General features: G+C 39.9%; 1 protein-coding gene across 2 annotated transcripts; it reads left to right on the forward strand.

Moving 5' to 3' along the window:
• The first annotated feature begins 47 nt into the window (after positions 1–47).
• On the forward strand, positions 48–18,237 carry mapk14a (mitogen-activated protein kinase 14a). Of its 2 annotated transcripts, none has more exons than XM_033629143.2 (12): positions 48–436; positions 3,407–3,536; positions 3,722–3,780; positions 7,535–7,646; positions 9,663–9,692; positions 10,052–10,099; positions 10,205–10,319; positions 11,107–11,178; positions 11,949–12,028; positions 15,171–15,249; positions 15,409–15,582; positions 17,001–18,237. In XM_033629143.2, exons 1-12 carry the CDS (start codon positions 318–320, stop codon positions 17,063–17,065), a joined length of 1,083 nt encoding a protein of 360 aa, XP_033485034.1. In that variant the 5' UTR covers positions 48–317; the 3' UTR covers positions 17,066–18,237. The 2 variants fall into 2 exon arrangements, with proteins under 2 accessions (XP_033485034.1, XP_033485033.1); XM_033629142.2 differs by lacking the exon at positions 11,949–12,028 and adding an exon at positions 12,439–12,518.
• The last annotated feature ends 2,321 nt before the right edge of the window (positions 18,238–20,558 follow it).

A 20,558-nucleotide genomic window follows, 5' to 3' on the forward strand; every position in this document is an offset into this window, starting at 1 on the left:
CGGCCGCGCTCGGCTGTCCCAAGTTGTTTTCTCTCGCGAGAGTTCGCGACGTGTTGCAAGCGGGGTGAAATCTCGGGAGCTGTCTGAAGGAACAAATAGCGTGAAGATTTAAAAACGTGCATTTAGCAGACGGTGATTCTGCAACATTTCGCAAGAAGGCAGCACCGTGACTTTCGATGATTTAAAGCTCTCTATCGACGATAAACGTTTAATTTCGCCTCTTATCGTAACTTGGAGGAAGTTAAACTCTGCACGGCTCGGAGTACCCACCTCGGAGCAGAAAGTCAGGTCGGTGGTCGGCAGTTGGTTCTGCAGGAATGTCGCAGAAAGAGAGACCCAAGTTTTATCGACAGGAGGTCAACAAGACGATATGGGAAGTCCCAGAGCGGTACCAAAACCTGTCCCCGGTTGGCTCTGGCGCCTACGGCTCCGTCTGGTAAGTCACTGTACATGTTAGTTTGTGAACGTTAGTGTAGCCTAGTCACCTAACTTAACCTCCATTCATTTAGACGAGGCCTGCGCTGCAGATGCTAAAGTTAGGTTAGCTGGTCCCGAGTGTTGGCTAGCAAGGTGGAGCCACGATGTGCTTTCGAACAAGAAACCCTGTTGACTTGTTATTTATGTCGTGTTATCCACCTGTAAAACTTGTATTAAACATGGCTAGGTGCATATTTACTCACACAAGCCGCACTGCAGGACGCTGCTCACTAACTATAATGTTCAACTGTTGGAAAAAAAAAGTACGTGCGTCTTTATCTGAGCAGTGTTACGATCCAGAAATGACTAATCGATCAGTATTTGTAATCACGCACTGCAGCTGCAGGTCCTGTTTTCAGAGGGTACTTTTACTTTTATTTGGAAAGATAGACTTAATTTACATAATTAGTGCAAGATCCCACCAACAGGTGATGTAATCTGAGTAAGCAGAGATGAGGTTAACAGATACTGTTGGGTGTCGCTAATGTGTTTTGGAAAAATCTCGAGAGCAAATGTTTTTGATCATGTGGCTATATTCCTGTTATTGGTGCTTTCATATAAATATGTAATATAAACTGATATTATCTAAGTGTAAATAGTGTTAGTAGTGTTGATAAGGTGGCCAAAAGATTAATGATTTCAAAGGTCTTTTCACTCATGCACAATAGTTAGATGAACTTTGTTTTGATGGTTGATTCATGAGTCGATTGACAAAAATGCATAAACAATTTGGAGCATTGATTAATCGTCATCAAGCTGGGAAAATTACTTTAACATGAGGATTTGTTGTTTTTCTGTTTATACAACTGGAAATTAAATATCCTTACTTTTTGGCTAGTTTTCTATTATTGCATAGATTAAATTATAATTATGTTAATTATAAAAAGACTGATTGGTTGATAATGCAATTCATGACAGGTCATTTCAGTGTCCTATTTTACAACTTTAATGAAAATGTCTCATTTAGGGGGTTCTGCAATTAATGTTTTCAGTTATGACAGACACATTTGCAGCACATAATCATTTGCATTTACAGTGCACATGAAATCTTGCCTGAGATTGTTTTAGCCAAGCTGCTGCTGAGGTGGATTTCCTTAATGCTCCATCTGGGCAAAGTGTAAGCTTTCATGGCATAGACCCTTTGCATTGGCCTGGTGATTAAATAGGTTGTGCTGATACTATCTAGGACACAACATTGTTGTGGTACACTTGATTTAGTGGGCAGATGTTTGTTTTGCAAATGGAAGCGGACAGCTGTGCTGTTGCTGGGCAATAGGATAATCTGTTGCTGGTCAGATTACTGTCAGCTCACCAGTGCATTGACTGGCATTGTCGTTTTTTCCAAACAGTTCACTGGCTTATGTTGTCAGTGTTTACATGATGGACTAAGTGCACTGTGAAGTTTATTTAAACTGAAACTGTGTGGCTTCACTGTTGAGATGGCACATAACTGAACATTTTACAGTTTATAGAAAACACTGATAATGATATCAGGTTATCTCAATAAGCATTATGGACTGCATTCATACAATGACTTTGTCCAAAGTGCTCACCAGTCTTTTTCACATACACACATACACACGTACACACACACACACACACACACACACACACTGATGGCAGCAAGCTACAATTGAAGGCACTGACCTGACCATTGGGAGCAATGTGGGGTTCAGTGTGGACATGCAGACAGGAGGAGAACTTCCAACCCTGTGATTAATGGACAACCTGCTTTTCTCTATTTACTGAGCCAGCCACAATATTATAGATATTTAGGGCTGGGTGTTATGAGGAAATAGAATATCCAGTTTTTAGACATTTTTGACCAAATACATAAGTATTAATATTGCACCAATATTGAAGAGTTGACTCTTGTTGCCTTCACACAATGTTTACATACTGAGATCATCATCAGTCATCAGTAATGTGGATATGATGAATAAGTTGTTAAAGGCAAATACCAGAACAACTAGAACACTCAAAACCAGGAATAGACAACACTTACCATACAATATCCAAAATCTAAGACGATATCGAGTCATATCACAAAACAGATATAATATTAATATATCTCCCAGCCTTATATTTAGTTATCAGAGTCAAAAAGTTGTCAAAGCAGTCAGTGTCTGTGCAGCTTCATTTTTCATTAAAATATAATTGCTGACACATTTTGACCAGAGGCCTTGGGAAGCCCCTTAATCTGCTTTGAGAGCTTATTTCCATGAGGTCGAGCAGTTTCTCTCTCTGAAATGCATATTTGTTATTCTTTTTTCTTAAATTATTATCCATATTGAGCCTAATTTGGTTGTAGTGGATTTGCTCTTGCTATAGATACAGTTTTTTCAGAAACATACACATGCTTTAATAGCTTGACACATGCACCTACATTTGTATTATGAGAAAAACATGTAGGTATAGGTTGATGTGCATTTGTGCTTTTGGTGCATCCCTGTTCACACTGGTTTCTGAGTCCCAGCAGTAGTTACCAGTGGCTGTCCAGCCACTGGCTGTGACTATGGTTAGGTGAGCTGAGCCGGAGGAAGTGTTGGGTTTGGCTTAGAGACAGTGAGCCTTCAGAGTGCAGGACAGATTGCAGGCAGGGCTGCTCCCAATCTGCTGAGAGATGACATTTTCTGCTGATGTCGCCCTTTTCCGCAGACTTCAGCAGCTCTTACTGCACCTCATTTGGTTTTGAGTGCAAACTCAGCCCATTTTTTCATTTTTTTTCTCATCTGCCTAAAAATGACAAGCCTACTTTTCATGTCAAGTTAATTTCCAGTTCAGAGTGTTGATTTTAATCACACATAGGTTTTATTCTTTAAATCAGTTCATGCTGACAAAAAATGTTGCATGTAAGTGGGGCTACAGAAACAAGTGTGCAATTACTGATGACATTAAAGCTTACACTTACACCACTTTTTTTTAACAGTTCAGCACATGATATGACATCATTTTCCAAGGTAGCTGTGAAGAAGCTCTCTCGGCCATTTCAGTCCATCATCCACGCCAAGAGAACGTACAGAGAGCTGCGGCTGCTGAAGCACATGAAACATGAAAATGTAAGTCGACTTGTTTCTGTTCCTTTTTCTTCTGTCTAAAGGTGAACAGTCATATAAGTTGTTTCCTTATGCAATACCTCACACTGTGTTTGCTTATTATGTTGCATACATGCTTATATTAAGGACAACAACTGCCCATTGTTGTGTGTGTTGTTAACTCTACACTGGTTTTCATATTTTTGCAGGTCATTGGCCTCCTAGATGTCTTCAGCCCTGCAACAAGTCTGAAGGAATTCACTGATGTGTAAGTTGAATGTGTTTACCTCAATGACAGTGTGCATGATCAGTGTTCAACAGACTGCAGCCTTTAGTTTTGCAGTAGACAATGCTAGCTGCGGCTGGGAAACACCTGGACACAGGCCAGCTGACTAAATACACTGGAACATTTCTTCGGCTGTTCACTATGTTAGTTATTCATCTGCCACAAGAGTCATTTCACCACCAGCTTCCTTCTCTTTGTTTCCTGCTTTCTGGCTTTGTGAAACAGATCTGCTTTGCTGGAAAACAGGTAGTTATTGTTTGTTGATGTTAGAAGTCGTTAGAACAGGGAAGTGGACATCTAGACTGTGAGGCAATCCTCAGACGTGTTTGCTGCCTCCCCCGTCCTTTGTGGAATGCCTCTTTTCTCTTCTCTACACACTGACTGACTTGTATCAAGATCTAATTGTGACGGATTTCAGTCGACAGCCGACATAAGAATGTGTCTCAACTACACGCTTGGAGTCAGATTTCACTGCCCCGTTCATTTTTAATTTCATACTTCAAACATGCCCTAATGGAAAATTATTCCTCCAGATTTGACTCATCCTGACTATTTGGGAGCTGTGTGGGAGACGGCAGTGCAGCATCAGGGGACCCACCTCATGTCTGAGGCCTTGGTCAACTGCATTGGCAGGATTATTTCTAATACCTAACATGCATGTCATTCGTGTGGGAGGAACCCCACTGAAATACTGGGAGAATATCGACTCCCACTACCAGAGGACAGGAACTTGGAGACAGTGCTCCTTGATTTTTAACCAGGGGAAATTGCAGTCACTGGGAAACAGAAAATGTTGCATGCTTGAGCTTAGTTATATAACTACAGATGAGGATATGCAGAAGCTATTTTGTGAGTAAAGACTTTTTATAAGCCTTTTCCGAGTAGTTTGCTATATGCAAATCAAATATATTCACATTTGTGTCACATGAAGACAGTCTGAGAATGCTGTCAGGGTTATACTTGCAATGCAGGGTCTCCACACTCTAATACACTGTATGGCATTTGCTATCTGAAAGAGTGCCTCTGCTCGTTCCCCCTAGAGTTTAAGGCTATATTTCATTCTCCCTGACCACTAGAAATGATGTAGATATGTGTACATCCCAAGTATTATACGCTGTTTCTGGCAGTCATCTAGTAATTTACTTCTTAAACATCCACCTTTGCTGTAAAATACTGCAGGAAAACCCTTATGCATGCTGCACTACCTAGGCTGCCTCAAGCCTCCCTGAACCCTCAGAACAGGTTGTGTTTCAGGTGCAGTCATGCCTGCACTGAGAGCTGTTCACTGTCAGATCATCCAAGATACATTTAAATGCAAAATGTAAAAAAGCTTGGGCTGATGTAGAGTACTGTACCAAAGTTGACCTTTTTCCCCTCAGTCATGTCTCCAAATAGCATCTCTCTCATGCAGCGTGTCTGCATGGCATTTTCATATTTTACAAATTGTCCATTATAAGACTTGATATCTTCATGAATTAAATTTTTTTAAGGAGAATTCCGCCGATTTATCCATCAGTCTATTTATAGGTCTTGAGGAGTGCTACTGCTAGTGTGAAAAAGTGGTGTAACTTATTTTGGGAAGGGAACTGCGAGGGATGCAATGTTGAGGAAATTAAACTTGTGACATCACCGGCGTTACTGATAACATGGGACATTTCACAGTAAGGAAGATATCTGTAGAGCTCTTACTTTGATCTTTAGATCTGGAGATCTTCCCCTTGCTTTGAACAAAACAAAACAGGAACATTTGGTGTTGGTGTAGCAGCGACTACTTTTCCTTTTAATAAACCTGCTTACGTTTTTTTTTTTTCTTTTGGGCTTGGCAGCAGCTCCCTCCTCCTCTCCCGCTTCTCCCACAGGGTTTGCTCTCCACCCAAAGATCACTGCTTCTTCCTCTTTCATCCTCCTGGTCTCCTTCGGGTTGTAGTCACCCCGGTAGCACGAGTCAATGGATGCTGCCTGGCACATGTTTGATTCTGGCAGAGCTCACTGCGGTCACGCCATCCACACTTTGGAGTTGGAGCTCTGTGCTGTGACTCTGCTGCTGCTGCACAGAGCAGACACTCACAGTTTATAGCTGTAGCATCTGTTGTCTGACCAAGTATTGATAACACATTTTACACATTTTACAAATTAGAGTTTTTTATTTTAAGGATGTGGACACTGATAGTCAAATATGAACAAAATGGGTTTTATTTAAAAAGCAAAACAATGGTGGGGCAGTGCACAACTAATGTTATCAGTGTGGGACTGGTGCATGCTCGAACACTGTTTAACACCACCTACTGCCACAAGCATAGAAGCTGCTTGAAACCTGATAAATTGTCCCAAGTGATGTCACTTGAGTCAGCATCTTGAGGCTGAAGACTGCAGGTTTTAAAAAGAAAATGTGTGAAGTTACAGATGTAATCTTAACAGACATCTGTAGCCTGCTCTTCACCTCTGCTCGAGGCTAGTGACTTGAGGCTACATTAGCTGCTACAAGCATAACACTGTTGAATCTCTGACTTAATTGTTGGCAGTTTAATTGCATTGTGGGTAATGTAGACAGTAGCTTTAGACAAGAAAGAAGAATGCATGGATTAGGAAAGACTATATTTCTGGCTCTGATGCATCAGTTTTGATCCTTATAATATCAACTATCCATTCTGAGGCTATCATTGTGCAGCAGTGCATTTCTAAATCAGTTCTTTATTAATGTGCAGCATTTATATGTCAAATTGGAACAATACTTTGCAGAGAGACATACTTCTTCATCACACTTAGAGCAGTGGAAGCTATGTTTGCTGTTGAAATGCAGATTAGCATGTCATATAAGACTGAAGGCAATACAAGATCACACACTTGATCACACTCAAGGAAGAATAGACAGAAAAGAGAATACACAGGTGGTGTGGAGCTTCTCTTACACTACATAAAGAATAAATGCTGAGTCACAGGTTGTCAGAAAGAAATATGGCTCTCTTATCTGCACATCTGCTAGAACATTGGAAATGTTTTGAGTGCATTATGACATCCAGGAAAAATCCCAGATATGCAGGTGCTGTAACTATGGCTCCCCTGGCTCTAAAAATACAGGCTGAGTCACAGCGCTGTGGTAAGGCTCCTCCAGCCATGCTCCTGTTTCTATAGGAGAGGAAAACAGAGGTCACTATTTATATCCCTTTTTTTCCAAGGCGGGTGAACTTTGGAGTGTGTCTGCGTCCCCGTGTGCTGCTCAGCACAAGTTCAAGCATAACCAGGTGCTATTTTAAGGCCTCGCTCTGTGTGCTGTGTGAGAATAGAAGAGTATTCACGAAGAGGGTATTTGTTGAGCAGCAGACTGACGAAGCAGCACATGGCTCTGTGTATTTTGGCTGTAACATCCTGCTCTCGCCTTCTTCCACAAGTGCTGTTTGGGCATTTTAAACAGCTCTGGGATTAGATTTGAATTATCCACTGATGCAGTCCCATTAAGCCCATTTATCTGGGTGTGCTGTTAAATGACGTTCCATTTGTGAAGGGCTTGGCCTTTCAGTGCCTCTGGAGAGAAGTGCGAGTGAAAAGAAGTAGCAGCTAAACCGGTTTAAGCTCACGTAGCCATATGGGAAATTAGTTTCACTGCAAACAACTCTGGAAAAAAAAATTTTTGGAAGTGCAAATATATTCATTTATATCCTTCTGGCTTTTTGTGGAGTGAAAAACTGTTGACATGTTTTCTGATGGTTGTGTCTGTTTAAACTTTTATGATTGGCAGGTATCTGGTGACTCACTTAATGGGGGCAGATCTCAACAACATAGTGAAATGTCAGAAACTCACAGATGACCACGTGCAGTTCCTCATATACCAGATCCTCAGAGGGTTAAAGGTGAGGTTTTAGTTGGTCAACAATTTGGAAGACTCACTCACTTATCTTCTTGCCAAGAATTAAGCTACTTCCACACTAATATGTTGTTTTTACTGAGTTTTGAAATGAAAACAGTCTTTGTACACAAGCATTTTAGCACTGTTACAGAATGATCTTTGTCCATACCAACTATACCTGAAAACACAATGACTATTCATGTACAACATGGATATATAAAGAGACCGGGATACAGCTTTTGAGGTGTCACCCCGTTCATTCCTATGAAAGTTGCTCAGTGGCGTGTGAAGTAAAAAACCACCATGTATAGAATTCCCCAGATGACAAATACTGCTTCTACATCACTGGGCCCATAGAGCGAGCGCACGAGAGACTTTCACCATTTTAGGCAGCTGCTTAAGGTTTAGCACTCTTTAGCTAACTTGAATAGCAATAAAATAAAATAATCTTGCGCCTCTTCTAGACTTTTCAGATGTTATCAGACTGAATTGATTGATGTGACGCTGACAAAAATGTATGCACTGATTTTAAGGACACCTCTTCAACTGTGTAAGTCTATGAGAAAAAGTATTTTTGGCCCCAGTAGCTTGACACTGAGTTCAGAAGTTATAATTCCACTGTTTTGCCACTATAAAAATTGGCTTTAAAGCCTGATGCACTTCCTAAAGGCCTTACGTATACTAGGCATGGGGTGCCAGTGGAAACAGGAAGCAGATTGTCTACTCTGAGTTCAATGTCAATGCGTTTTTGTTTTTTTTTGTTTTTTTCTTTTTTCTTTCTTACTTTACAGTTGGATCAAAAATCTCCTTGCCAAGTCATTTTTTACTTTCCCTTATACTTTCTTTTTTTTTGGCAGTTATTAAATAATGATGAAGACTTAAGTTAACTGTCATGAAAAATGATCTCATTTTATTCACCTTGATCTCAAACTTGCGGCAAACTGCGCAATATATAGTTGGACTTTCATCCACATCCCACCAACTAAACTCCTGTTTTTTTTTAACCACTTGCATGATCGAGCCATTGTTGAGCCCTGCTACTTTGCAGTAGATTGCACAGTTACAGAAAATATTATAGAGGAAAAGTAAGACCAGAGAGACCAGACAATTGATAAATAAATAAAAGTAACACGATAAGGCGGTCAAAGATGCAGAAAACAGGGGGACATACTAAAGTGGTACTGGAAGCATTATCCATTGCAGTAGGACACCATGTCAGTGGGAAAGGAGTGAAGTTAGCCTGAAAAAATAGGTATGTAAACCTAGCTTTAATGTTTTTCTTGACACGTCGGGACTGCTGGGGCTCAATCAGTTTGTGAACGTGGGTGTCTTTGTCATCTTTTTCCAAATGCTTCATATCCACCTGACAAGACTAAAACCAAACCCTGCAGTTTTCAAGCTAAAATTAGGTTATAGTGTTTTCAAAATTCTCTGTTTTCGGAGTTCAGAAACACCGGAGTGTTGTGATGTAAATATAGCAGTAGTTGTGCATTTTAAAATGAAACCATATTGGTGTGGATGTAGCCTAAGATGAGAAGATCGATGCCACTCTCATATCTGCCTAGCTCAGCATAAATACTAGAGCCCTGAAGTCTCTGCTGGTTGCCTGGCAACCCCACAGTGAAGATAAGACCATGGGTAGTCCCTTCACACGGCCACAAAGTAGACCGGCACACAACCTCTCTTAAAACCACCACTTTTAGTTTGTACTCTTTGGTTTTTGTGCAGGCATTACATGTTAATAAGTGAGCTCCAGGAGTTGGTTACATTCGAAAAGAGCCAAGCTAGCGGTTTCCCCCTGCTGCTAGTCTTTATGCTAAGTTAAGCTAACTGCCTCATGTCTGTATTTAGTAGACAGTTATGGTAACAGAGAGTGGTAACAGTGTCTCATCTAACTCTCAAAATGTTAGATGAATCAGTGGTTCCTACAATGTACTGACATTATCTATAGTGTTTAATCAATACATCTCCAAACTGATAATGGAATTTAATGCTCATGTTCTCCTCCATCTCTCTGCAGTATATCCACTCCGCAGACATCATTCACAGAGTAAGTGCCGTGTTTGTTTTTTGTCTGACAAATGTCAGACTTTGTCTTTGACTCCAAATTTTTAAAAAATTTTTTAAAGAAGTGTGTCAGGGTTTATGACAGCTTCCACTTGGCAGAGTCCGGCCTGTGCCTTGTGCAAACACTGAAGAGAAGTCGTAAACAGGACCTTTACTTTTACATGGTGTTGATGATGTCATGCTTCTATTTTAATGTCAACAACAAAGGGACAGATTTATTTCCACCATTAAATAGGAATAGTTCTCCAGTTTAAGATTTCAGATGTGCTGTCCTTCCAATTTTATGGGCATCTCTTGAACTTAAATTACACTAATTCACATTCATGACTTTCCTTTCCACAGGATTTGAAACCTAGTAATCTGGCGGTGAATGAAGACTGCGAGCTTAAGGTCTGTGAGCTGCTGCTCTTATAAAAAAAATACCAGTTTGTACTGAGTCCACACATGTGAATATTTTGCAAACAGCGTTTTGTTTTGCACTTCAATCACTCCCAGATTTTGGATTTTGGTTTGGCACGGCACACTGATGATGAGATGACTGGCTACGTGGCCACCCGCTGGTACCGCGCACCAGAGATCATGTTGAACTGGATGCATTACAACATGACAGGTAGTTTTTTGATTGATTGATATGTCCCTATTTTTGTGACATGCATATGAAGTGACCAACCCTCATAGGTTTACAAGACACAGTTTCAGTGGTCAAACATTTCATTACATTACAAGATTACAGGTTATTTTACAGCTTGGTCTTACACTAAGTATATTGCCTTCTCTCCCAAGCTTTACAAATGAAGTCTGCAACACAAAAGCTCCCATTCTGAAGCATGACTTAAGTTTTTCGTGGTCATCTAGCCAAAAGAAATCAGGTCATTTTTACTAAAACGCACATTTCTTATGTCCTTTTAAAGCAAAACATGAACCTCATTCTCAGTTTCACCTGGCTCACACACTAAAGTCTATGCTCCTCTAGTGTGACATTAAACCTGCTGGTCTCTAGAACTAATGGTAGTGTTCCTGAGTGTAACTGTGCTTTGTCTTATAAATGATACTTCACATAAAGTTCTACACTGACTGTAGCTATTCTTTATGTGAAAATAAGTTTATATAGTATATCAAACACAGACTATTTTGCTTTATATTTGATTAACATTTTGCCCCTGATTCCCTGAATATCACACACACTAACCTGTTCTGTAAAATCAAAGACAAATTGTTCAATTAAATTAATGATTTCAACTCATGAGCCCAGGGATAACCATGAAAAATGTCCCAGTTGAATCTAACATTGTAAATTACATTTAAAAGATCATCCTCAGTGACTCTCTGCACCTATCTATCATGATAAATGAGCTGTTTAATGAGTGAATATTAATGTTTGTGCTTCTCTGTTTCAGTGGATATTTGGTCAGTGGGCTGTATAATGGCAGAACTCCTTACTGGAAAAACTCTTTTTCCTGGAACTGACCGTATCCTTTTTCATTTGAGAGTACAGTGTGTTCAGAGCTCCCATAGCTGGAGAGACATCATTTGTATAATAAATCAAATGGGTTAAACTCACATTGATGTTGTTGCTGAAGTGCTGATTTAGGATGTTTTTTTTCTCGCACAGTAGCAGAAACTGAGCTGCAATGCCTCTTTTCTGTGCCCTCTCACCAAAACCTGCTTTTCTGCTTTCTCTTCCAACACAACGCTGCCTGAGGTGTATTTAAATATTAAAAATGTAACACAGATAGTACCTGTTTCCACGCTTCACTCTGGCTTGACACATACCCTTCACAGTAATGTTTCCACTGACGTGCTTCAGCTCTCCCTACACCGTCAGTATGCACCGTTGGCTCGGGTCCACTTTCTGCCACCACTGCCAGTCTTTGTATGGGCCTATCAATCTGCACTGTCTGTTCTCAATATTTTGTTTATTTTTCTCTCCCTCTGTCAGTGTTTTCAGACTTACGGCTGAGCTTGTACGTTAAGTGTACCACAGGGCTGCCCACTGCCTCAACCTTTACTGTGTTGTAAGCTGTCCACTTGTTTCACATACTTTCTTTGCTCTGTGAAGACGTGTGTGTGTGTAGGCTTTTTCTTTTCTTGCATCTCATGTGTGAAATATAAAGTAAATGCAGTGAAATTTAGCATCACTGATGGTTTTTAAGTGACATAAGTTTCATAAGGAGGATGAAGACAGATTACAAGTTGTCCCTTGTCCAGCCTCTGGTCTTCCTTTACCGTGTGCCGGTAGACATTGATCAGTTGAAGCTAATCATGATGCTCGTCGGGACACCAGGGCCTGAGCTCTTGATGAAAATATCTTCAGAGTCTGTGAGTTCATACGATGTGCAAGGTTTCTCTCTAACCAGTTTTCTCCTCTAATCTTGGCACTCTGTTAATAACCTTGGTGTATCTGCTACCTAACTGACAGCATGTTTTCCAGCTTTCAGCGTTGTTGGTTTCAGACTTGCTTCCTGCCTCCTTAACTGGGTGAATTAATTTACATTTGTCATGATGTGTGATAATGACCCAGGTGATTGAGCTCTGGCTTTCACTGATTGACTGTAATTCTTCTCAGTCTTGACTGTTTTTTTGTCACATTTTGCTTCCGAGCTTGAAGCTTGCTTTTAAGTATAACATTGTAGATCATGTAGTCTTTTTAGCCGCAGTGTTAGATTGAGAAGCAGCTTCTTAACCAACTGTGCTCTGTCGCTATACTCCCCTTGACACAAGCTTCATAGATATAAACCAGCTTCAGCAGATAATGCGTCTAACAGGAACGCCCCCAGCATCTCTAATAAACAGGATGCCCAGCCATGAGGTGAGCAGGATCCACAGTTACTTTCTTTAGACCAGACAGTAGGCCGCGGCGGGAGGACACTCAGACCTGATGTAACCTTTGCTTTGCTTTTAAAGCAACGCAGCTCTTGGCTTAGTGTCCTATATTTATCCTGACACTGCTAACCCAAGATGGGACCATACTAACATATATAAAATAACAATAGCAGCATTTGATGCCAAGATTGAACTGTGTTAATCTTTCTTAAACTTTAATTGTCTTACCTTTTAAGTGGGGTTGTATGAGGTACTTAAGTTGAGCTCCTAGTCAGAAATTTCACCTTGAATGCACCCGGGAGTTAGATTCTAACAGTATTTGAAACTTAATATATTGCTTATTTGCACTTTTGTGTTACTTTTGTCTCATTAAATCTGTCATACACACAGCCCTGTCCAACTTCTATCTGTGGACATGTTGCTACAGTGTTTGTATGCCCAAAATACAGTGTAATGTATTGTCATCAACTCATATTGTTAACAGTGGCACGCCTGTCTGGAACTGGTATTGTTAACAACTTGGTTGTCCGACTTGTTGTACCGGAATGCTGTCAACTAGGGTGTGTTGTCATTCCCAGCTCTGACCTCCAGCTCACGAGGTAAATGGGACGCTGTGTTATCCATGGTCAGTGTAAATACCTGCAGTAGATGGCTGTTGGCACACTGCTGTGGACAGGGGGCAGCAGCAAAACATCAGTTTAAGTGTACTCTAGGATATTTTCAACACTTCCCCTTGCTGTCAGACGGCCCTCTCTGACAGGGAGCTGAATCTTCAACTCGTCTAGGCTCTCTTTAAAGCCACCAAACCCTGTTGACAAAAAACATTCGTTAGCATAGCAACAGAGCTGCTGATCTACCGCTGCCACAATCAGTTTGTGTTATTGGGTAAGTTCAGTGAATCCAAACTAACCCTTTAAATCCCCAAAGTCAAACAATGACTCAAACTAACTTACCGATTTAGGCAGCGGTAGACCAGCATGTCTGTAAAATTAGTGTTTTTGTCAAAGATGGTGGCTTTAAAGGAAGCAATGTAATGGTTTCATCTCCTTGTCAGAAAGAGCTCACTGACAACAAGGTGAAGTGGCAAAAATCTGCTAAATATAGAGTACATCTAAACTTATATTTATTTTGTGCTGACTGCCATCTACTGTAGGTAGTACACAGAGCGTGGATAAGTACCTCATACAACCCCACTTCAAAATAATATTCAAACTATCCCTTTAAGTGATAAGGCTACGAAGGTGTTAACAGCCACACTAATAAGTGCACCACTCAGTTGACTCAAACTACTTTGGTCAAGTGAGGTGTGAGGAACAGCATTGCCTGTAGAAGCTACTTTCTGCGATGTAAGATTTTAATTATCAAGTTTAATCCTAGTAATTGTATGTACTCTGACACGCTCGCTGCATGAGATTGTAACAATGACTGCCGGAAGTGGCTCTGAACGTGTGTGGTAAAGGCATTTGCGTGCTTGTCATTTCATTCGGGTGGTATTAAAATACCTCCTCAGAGTTAAACATGCACACTATGTGCTGTAGCGAGGCTTTCTGTTGGTAATACAGCAGTTACTAACAGCACTTTCTGTGTGTAAGATGCATTATTCTGTGGTTTTCTTTCTGTTTGTGGTTCTGCACACTTGACTTCTTGATTCTGTCAACATGTTTTTGTGTAATTTTCCAAATGATAAAATACCTGCCAGCCTACAATCTAAAATTTTCTTTTATACCGTGAGAATTATTATCAGGAAAATCATAATGAGTAAGATAAATAAATCTGTCTTTTTTCCACTGGTATTTTCACAGGGTATTTTCTCTTTTACAGGATATTTGGGGCTTGCTGTTTTCAGTTTTTAATTTATAAGAAAAAGAACTGCATTTATTTAGTTTTATTATTTAAAAAATACTAAAATAGAGTAAAAAACATGATGAAAACTGTATATTGAAATAGTATTTGCATCACTTAAACCGTTGAACTGGACACAGTGACAGAGAGGGCCACATCACAATGTTTTTCCTCTGTGTCTTGCTGTTGTGAGGCAACATGTCAGGGCTGTCAATCACACGTTTGCCGCAAGCTACATAGCAAAGCTATCAACAGCTGCTGCGTATGTGTTTATGACTGCCTGCATCTCACTTCAGAAAGTCAGAAACCCCACGGCGCTAAAAACTTACCTGAAACTTCTCAAAAAAAAGTGGACCTCTTTAGTTTATGTCACTGTATTTTAACTATTCATTGTAAAAGGAGGACCTTGTTTGCTGTAAACTGCACTGATCTGCGTCATCATGCACAAGGAAACACAACAACCTGTGGTGCGTGGGGGCATGAAAATAAGGGTGAAAATAATTATTTTTCATTGAAGATCTGTAAAAAAACTAAAACAGTGAGCCTCAAGTGTACTGCAGACACCACCATATATACTCTTATTAGTATTTCTATATATTCAGGGTTATGTGACACAGTGTAGTCAGATCTGTACATAGTGATAAGTGAGCTGTAATAATCTGATGCAGGTGGCTGTATTGAACAGAATCGGTAGCATGGAAATATGTGAGCATTATGAAACAGGCGGTGCTGAATGTGGGCGACATGTTGCTGCTGGTGGGAGCTGACATTTGATTTACTGTGTGCATTTTCACAGGCCAGGAACTACATCAGCTCCTTGGCACAGACTCCCAAGAGGAACTTTGCTGATGTGTTCATTGGTGCCAACCCACTCGGTAAGACCAGACATCTGCTTTATCGTGTTGTGGTGACACAGCCCTGCTAACTGCAATTAATCTTTTCTTTTTTGTTTTTATTGGTTTAAACTAAACTTGGGTCAAAACTCTCAAATCAAAGACAAGTTGATATTTAGCTGTGTTTACATGTTTTTAAAGCTGTGGACCTCCTGGAGAAAATGCTGGTTCTGGACACAGACAAGCGGATAACAGCGGCCGAGGCTTTGGCTCACCCATACTTCGGCCAGTATCACGACCCAGACGACGAGCCAGAGGCCGAGCCCTATGACCAGAGCTTTGAGAGCCGCGAGCTGGAGATTGAAGAGTGGAAACGTATGTCATTATTCTACACAGAAAGTCTGTAAAAAAAAAAAAAAAATCACATAATTTAAGTGATTGGTATGCAAGAAACATAATATAAAGGTTTGTTTCTCGAAAATGTTATTTATGTTTCCTGACATGTCCCTCGTAGTGGGCATTGTGTCAGTCTTTTTCACAAAAAGTAGATTACAGTACAGTACATTCACATTACAGCTTTAAACACAGGTTTGAATGCACCAAATGCATCCTCAGTGTGTTGAGATCCGATTGCTCAGAGCACATTCGGAGGAGATCTGGGCCACATATGGCCACATTCTTTTAGCAAAGTGTACACTAATGTTTCCTGGGCCACCACCTAATCAGCTGATGGCATTGCTTATCTGACACCCCATCGGATAAGCAAACCATTTTTTGCTGCCTCTACACAGATCAGATGCAGTGTCCTCTGAGCCACTCTCCTCCCTGCAAATAGTCAGGTCAACATCTGCCTGGTTAGCACAAGCTAACACAGCAGCACGTATTCAACGGTCACAACAAACTCTCATTTGACTCTGTTGTTAAACCAGATAATAACCGTAACATAATGTTAGCCGTGTAATGATGTGCACTGTATGTGTGTGCGGGTGGACTCTCACCAACTGTCCCTGGCGTAGTGGACCCCACACTTCCGCAGCAGTAATCTCGTAGTGGTGGGGAGGCAGAGGGACTGCAGCCAAGGTGTGTCATGATAAACAGAGAGAGCAGAGCGAGGGGGGGCTGAGCAAATCAGTGGGCTGCACGCAGGTCTACAATGAAATGTGTTGATTTTTCCCACTTTTTAAAAGCCTAGTAAAGAGTGTGGATAATGCACAACAAACAACACTGCTTAAAAACAATGCCACATTTGGACAGATCTATTTGCATGTAAACTGGGAAAGTAAGATCTGATCACTAGTCGTCACTTGAGACGCACGTGGGGATGTATTCTATTGCCAGATGTGAACAGACAGACAGACAGTTGTCCTCTTGTGATTGGATTACCTTTACCCAACAAAGGACATGGGTTAAAACGTGAATTTTGAAAGGCTTAAAATGAACATACAAATCTTAAATCTTTATATCATATAGTTAAGACTCTCATACATAAGAACAACAGAATATATCTATAAATTTGATCATATATGTCCCTTACTGCCATAAAATGTGTTAACTTCAATCCCCACTTTTTGAAAAGACAGAAGATGTTCTCTTGGTCACACCCCCATGTTTGCACAGGAAAGCCCAGGATGTGCCTCTCACAGTACATTAGGACTTAAACTGCATGAATTGTGTTTGAGATAAAGGCCTCAGTGTCATGTCCTCCACGGAGAACAAATATGAATTGCTGGGTCTGCCGTACTGACAGTATAAAAACCCTGATATGTATTTGAACAGTGTCTCATTTTTTGCAGGATTAACCTACGAGGAGCTGTGTAGTTTTGAGCCACCTATCTTTGATGAGGATGACATGGAGTGAGGGGACGTGCTTCCCACATCGACCCCGGCCGCCGACAATTTGTAACAACCTCAAACATGTGCATTCGTGTTAAACTCTAAGACACATTTGTATCAGAGTGCCTGCCAGCCTTTGTCAGTCTGTATTAACCAAGAAAACTTTGTCCACGAGTAGCTCTCGTTAGGAGGTCATTACCAGCGCAGGGAAAGGAAGAGCTCGACCAGTTATCATTATTCTTATTTATGAACCACTAATGTTGAAGGTCTGTTGCTGGGAAATGTCACTTCTTGCCAATAGCTGAAATCATTTTATATTCTTCATATTTTTTTTTTTTTTTTTTTTAAATTTAGATTTTGATGACTCGTCACTGTGACACTGAGATGCTGAAACACCTGGACCTATAGCTGTGCTATTTTGTGTTTTTAAATTTTCTGTGGAGTAACTTATGAATAAGCTTCCATCAATTGAAAAAGGAATATGCTAGTCTACCACTCGCCCTGCCAAGCTGTCACATATAGCACTGGGTCACATGTGTTTGTTAAACGATTCAATTATATTGTTCCTGTATTTAAAAAGAGATGATTCTGAAGGGTTTCATATCTGTGACAGAAGTAAATTTGATGTTTTTAGGTATTTGACAATTTGAGAATGTGCCTGTTCTGTGTAGTCACTGACCTTCAGTGCTCGCCAACTGAATATCACACGTTTTAATGGTTATTTTGATAGTTTAGATGCTCTGTGAGTCATATTGTGGCAACACAGAAATATCTGAGCCTCTGCTGTTTGAGAGACAGTGCTATTCAACAAGACACCCGAGTAGGAATAAAAATATTCGTAATGGGTACACGCTCTACTCAAAAATATGTAAATATCTGTGCGTAATTTTTTAAATCTCTGACTTATTGTGCTTACGTTCTAAAGCAATCACTTTTAGTATGTACATCAGTTAAAGACTTGTGTGTGCGTTTGCGAGAGTGTGTTGTTGGTTTACAGGAATTTTAAGTGTCATGCTAAAACCTCTAATAGAAATACTGCTTAAATGTGTAAAAGAGGGATTTCAGATGTATTTATACTGTGTGGAGGTGGTATTTATAAACAACAATCGAAAGATCCCTTAAACTATTTTCAGTCCAGCAGAGTAACTACTATCATCAGTCCTTTGTTTAACAAAATAAAGACTTATTTTTAAGAGACCTAAGTTGTTGTCATTTTTAAATTCCTTATTTTCCAAAGACATTTTTATCAACAGTGCCAGTCCTCAGTGATTTCACTTGATAATTAATAAATTAATTGATGTGGATGATTTTACCAAGAGGACAATGACCTGCATAGTGATTTTGCATTTTGAAAATACATGATATGTCATTACATTTACTGGCACAATATCAGATTTTCAGTACATGATTATCATGGCCAAAAGAGTTCATGATGACAATATCAAGATATTTGTGGAAAATTGAAAAAAAAAAAAAATATTATCAGTCACATTCATCCTTAGCTTTATTTATTGTGTGTATTTTTTTTTCCTTCTTTTTGGCAAGCGAATTGTACTCAAAATACAGGTGTAAGGATGTGGAGAGTGTCTGTAACCAGAACTGCAATATCATAAATAAAGAGTAATTCCACTTACAGGACAGTGAAAAGGCAACCAGATGGTGTTCAGGGAAGGAGACAAACTGATAATGTGAAGAAAGCGTAATGAATTAAGATGGACTGGATTACTTGTGTATCATTAACATAATGTCAATATATACTTTTTAAAATGGTTATTGTCAGTGTCGGTATATTGCTTCATCCCAGTGCATATTTTGTGGTGGGGTGAAATCAACTTAACACAGACATAACGTTTGGACACGTTTTCCAAAAAATAACCAGATATTCCAGTGCAGAAAAGCCAAAGTTTTGGTTTAATGGTAATTTGAAAATAGTGCATAGACACTAAAGAATACTTTGCAAATTGGCTAAGCTGTTACTTACAGTTTCCAGGTGATTTGCCAAGGTCAGTGTAGATTTCTGACCCACCATTTCCTTTGGTGTATCTAGCACTCAACTTTTGGGGTCATCTTTGCATATTTTAAACCTATTCTAGACACTTCTTTTAATTTATGTCAGAAAAATAAGATTAGATCATTTAGAATATTAATAACAGCTGTCTTAGGTTATATTTTGGACCCCAAGTACGACCCTGCAAATGTTAATACTGCTGGCAGTGGTAGTGTGGGGCATCTTTTTGCACACCACTGTCAGTTTCAGTCTCTAAAGTGGATTTTTTTTTTTTCCATAGAACCGTCAGACATTTGGTTTGTTATTTGAATTAAAATTTAACACAGGCCACAGATAAACCATTTCATCACCTCACCCTCCATCAAGTAGATTATTTGACACTGTACACACACTTCAAGGCAGGCATGTCCAAAGTCTGGCCTGGGGCCAGTTGTGGCCCCCTGACCAATTTAAAACGGCCCTCAGCTACACTATATGTGGCCCACCAAACAATATTGGTCAATCAAGCATGATCACTTTGCATTTTTTGTCTTCACCTACATACAGTTTGTAGACATGCATCATGAAGGAACTACACAGGCAAAAGGAATGTGTTTACACAATAAGACGCTAATAATGCATCTGTTCACTTTAGCCTTCAACTAGCTCTGACTTTCCTGATACAGGTCTGAAACTCTTTACACTTTTACTTTCTATTTACGCTTCACGCTGCTCCAACTCTTTTAAAATCTTACTTGACTTTATGATTTGCAGTTTTACAACTCTATTATTTAATGAATCAGTTAATCCATGTTTTAAACTGTTTTAAATGTAATTTTATATTGAACTGCCTTGTCTGTTTTATGTCCAATATGTCTATTTTCATTTGAAGCACTCAGTGCTTATACTGCCCTTACTGTAAAGCACTTAGTGCTGCATTTCTTGTATGAAAGGTGCTATATAAATCAAGTTTATTATTATTATCATTATCATAATGTCAGCAAGAAAGTATGTTAGTATGTCAAATGTATTAATATAGTGCTTTTCATAGACATAGGCAACAAAGTGCTTGACAAGGCCAATATACAACATACAAGAATAAAAACATAGAAGATGGGGCGTCTGTGGCTTGGTGGTGGAGCGGGCGCCCCACGTGCAGGGCTATTGCCGCAGTGGCCCGGGTTCGAGTCCAGCCTGTGGCCCTTTGCTGCATGTCATCCCCTCTCTCTCTCCCCCTTTCACACTTAACTGTCCTGTCCATTAAAGGCAAAAAATGCCCAAAAAATATCTTTAAAAAAAAAGAAAAACATAGAAGATAAAGCAACTCCCAGGGCTACAAATCAAAGCAAAGGGAATGGTTACCTAACAGCAGTTGTTACTAGGTAGCAGACATGGCTCCATCAATGAAGCGTTTGTTTGTGATTTATTTTAAATAACCCATTTAATGATAGAAGCAGCTGCCCCCCAGGTATTCTCACATGATCTAATCTGGCCCCCATTCATAAAACTTTGGACACCCCTGCTTTAAGGC

The sequence above is a fragment of the Epinephelus lanceolatus genome, chromosome 8, assembly GCF_041903045.1.
Source record: "Epinephelus lanceolatus isolate andai-2023 chromosome 8, ASM4190304v1, whole genome shotgun sequence".
NCBI classification, from domain to species: domain Eukaryota; kingdom Metazoa; phylum Chordata; class Actinopteri; order Perciformes; family Serranidae; genus Epinephelus; species Epinephelus lanceolatus.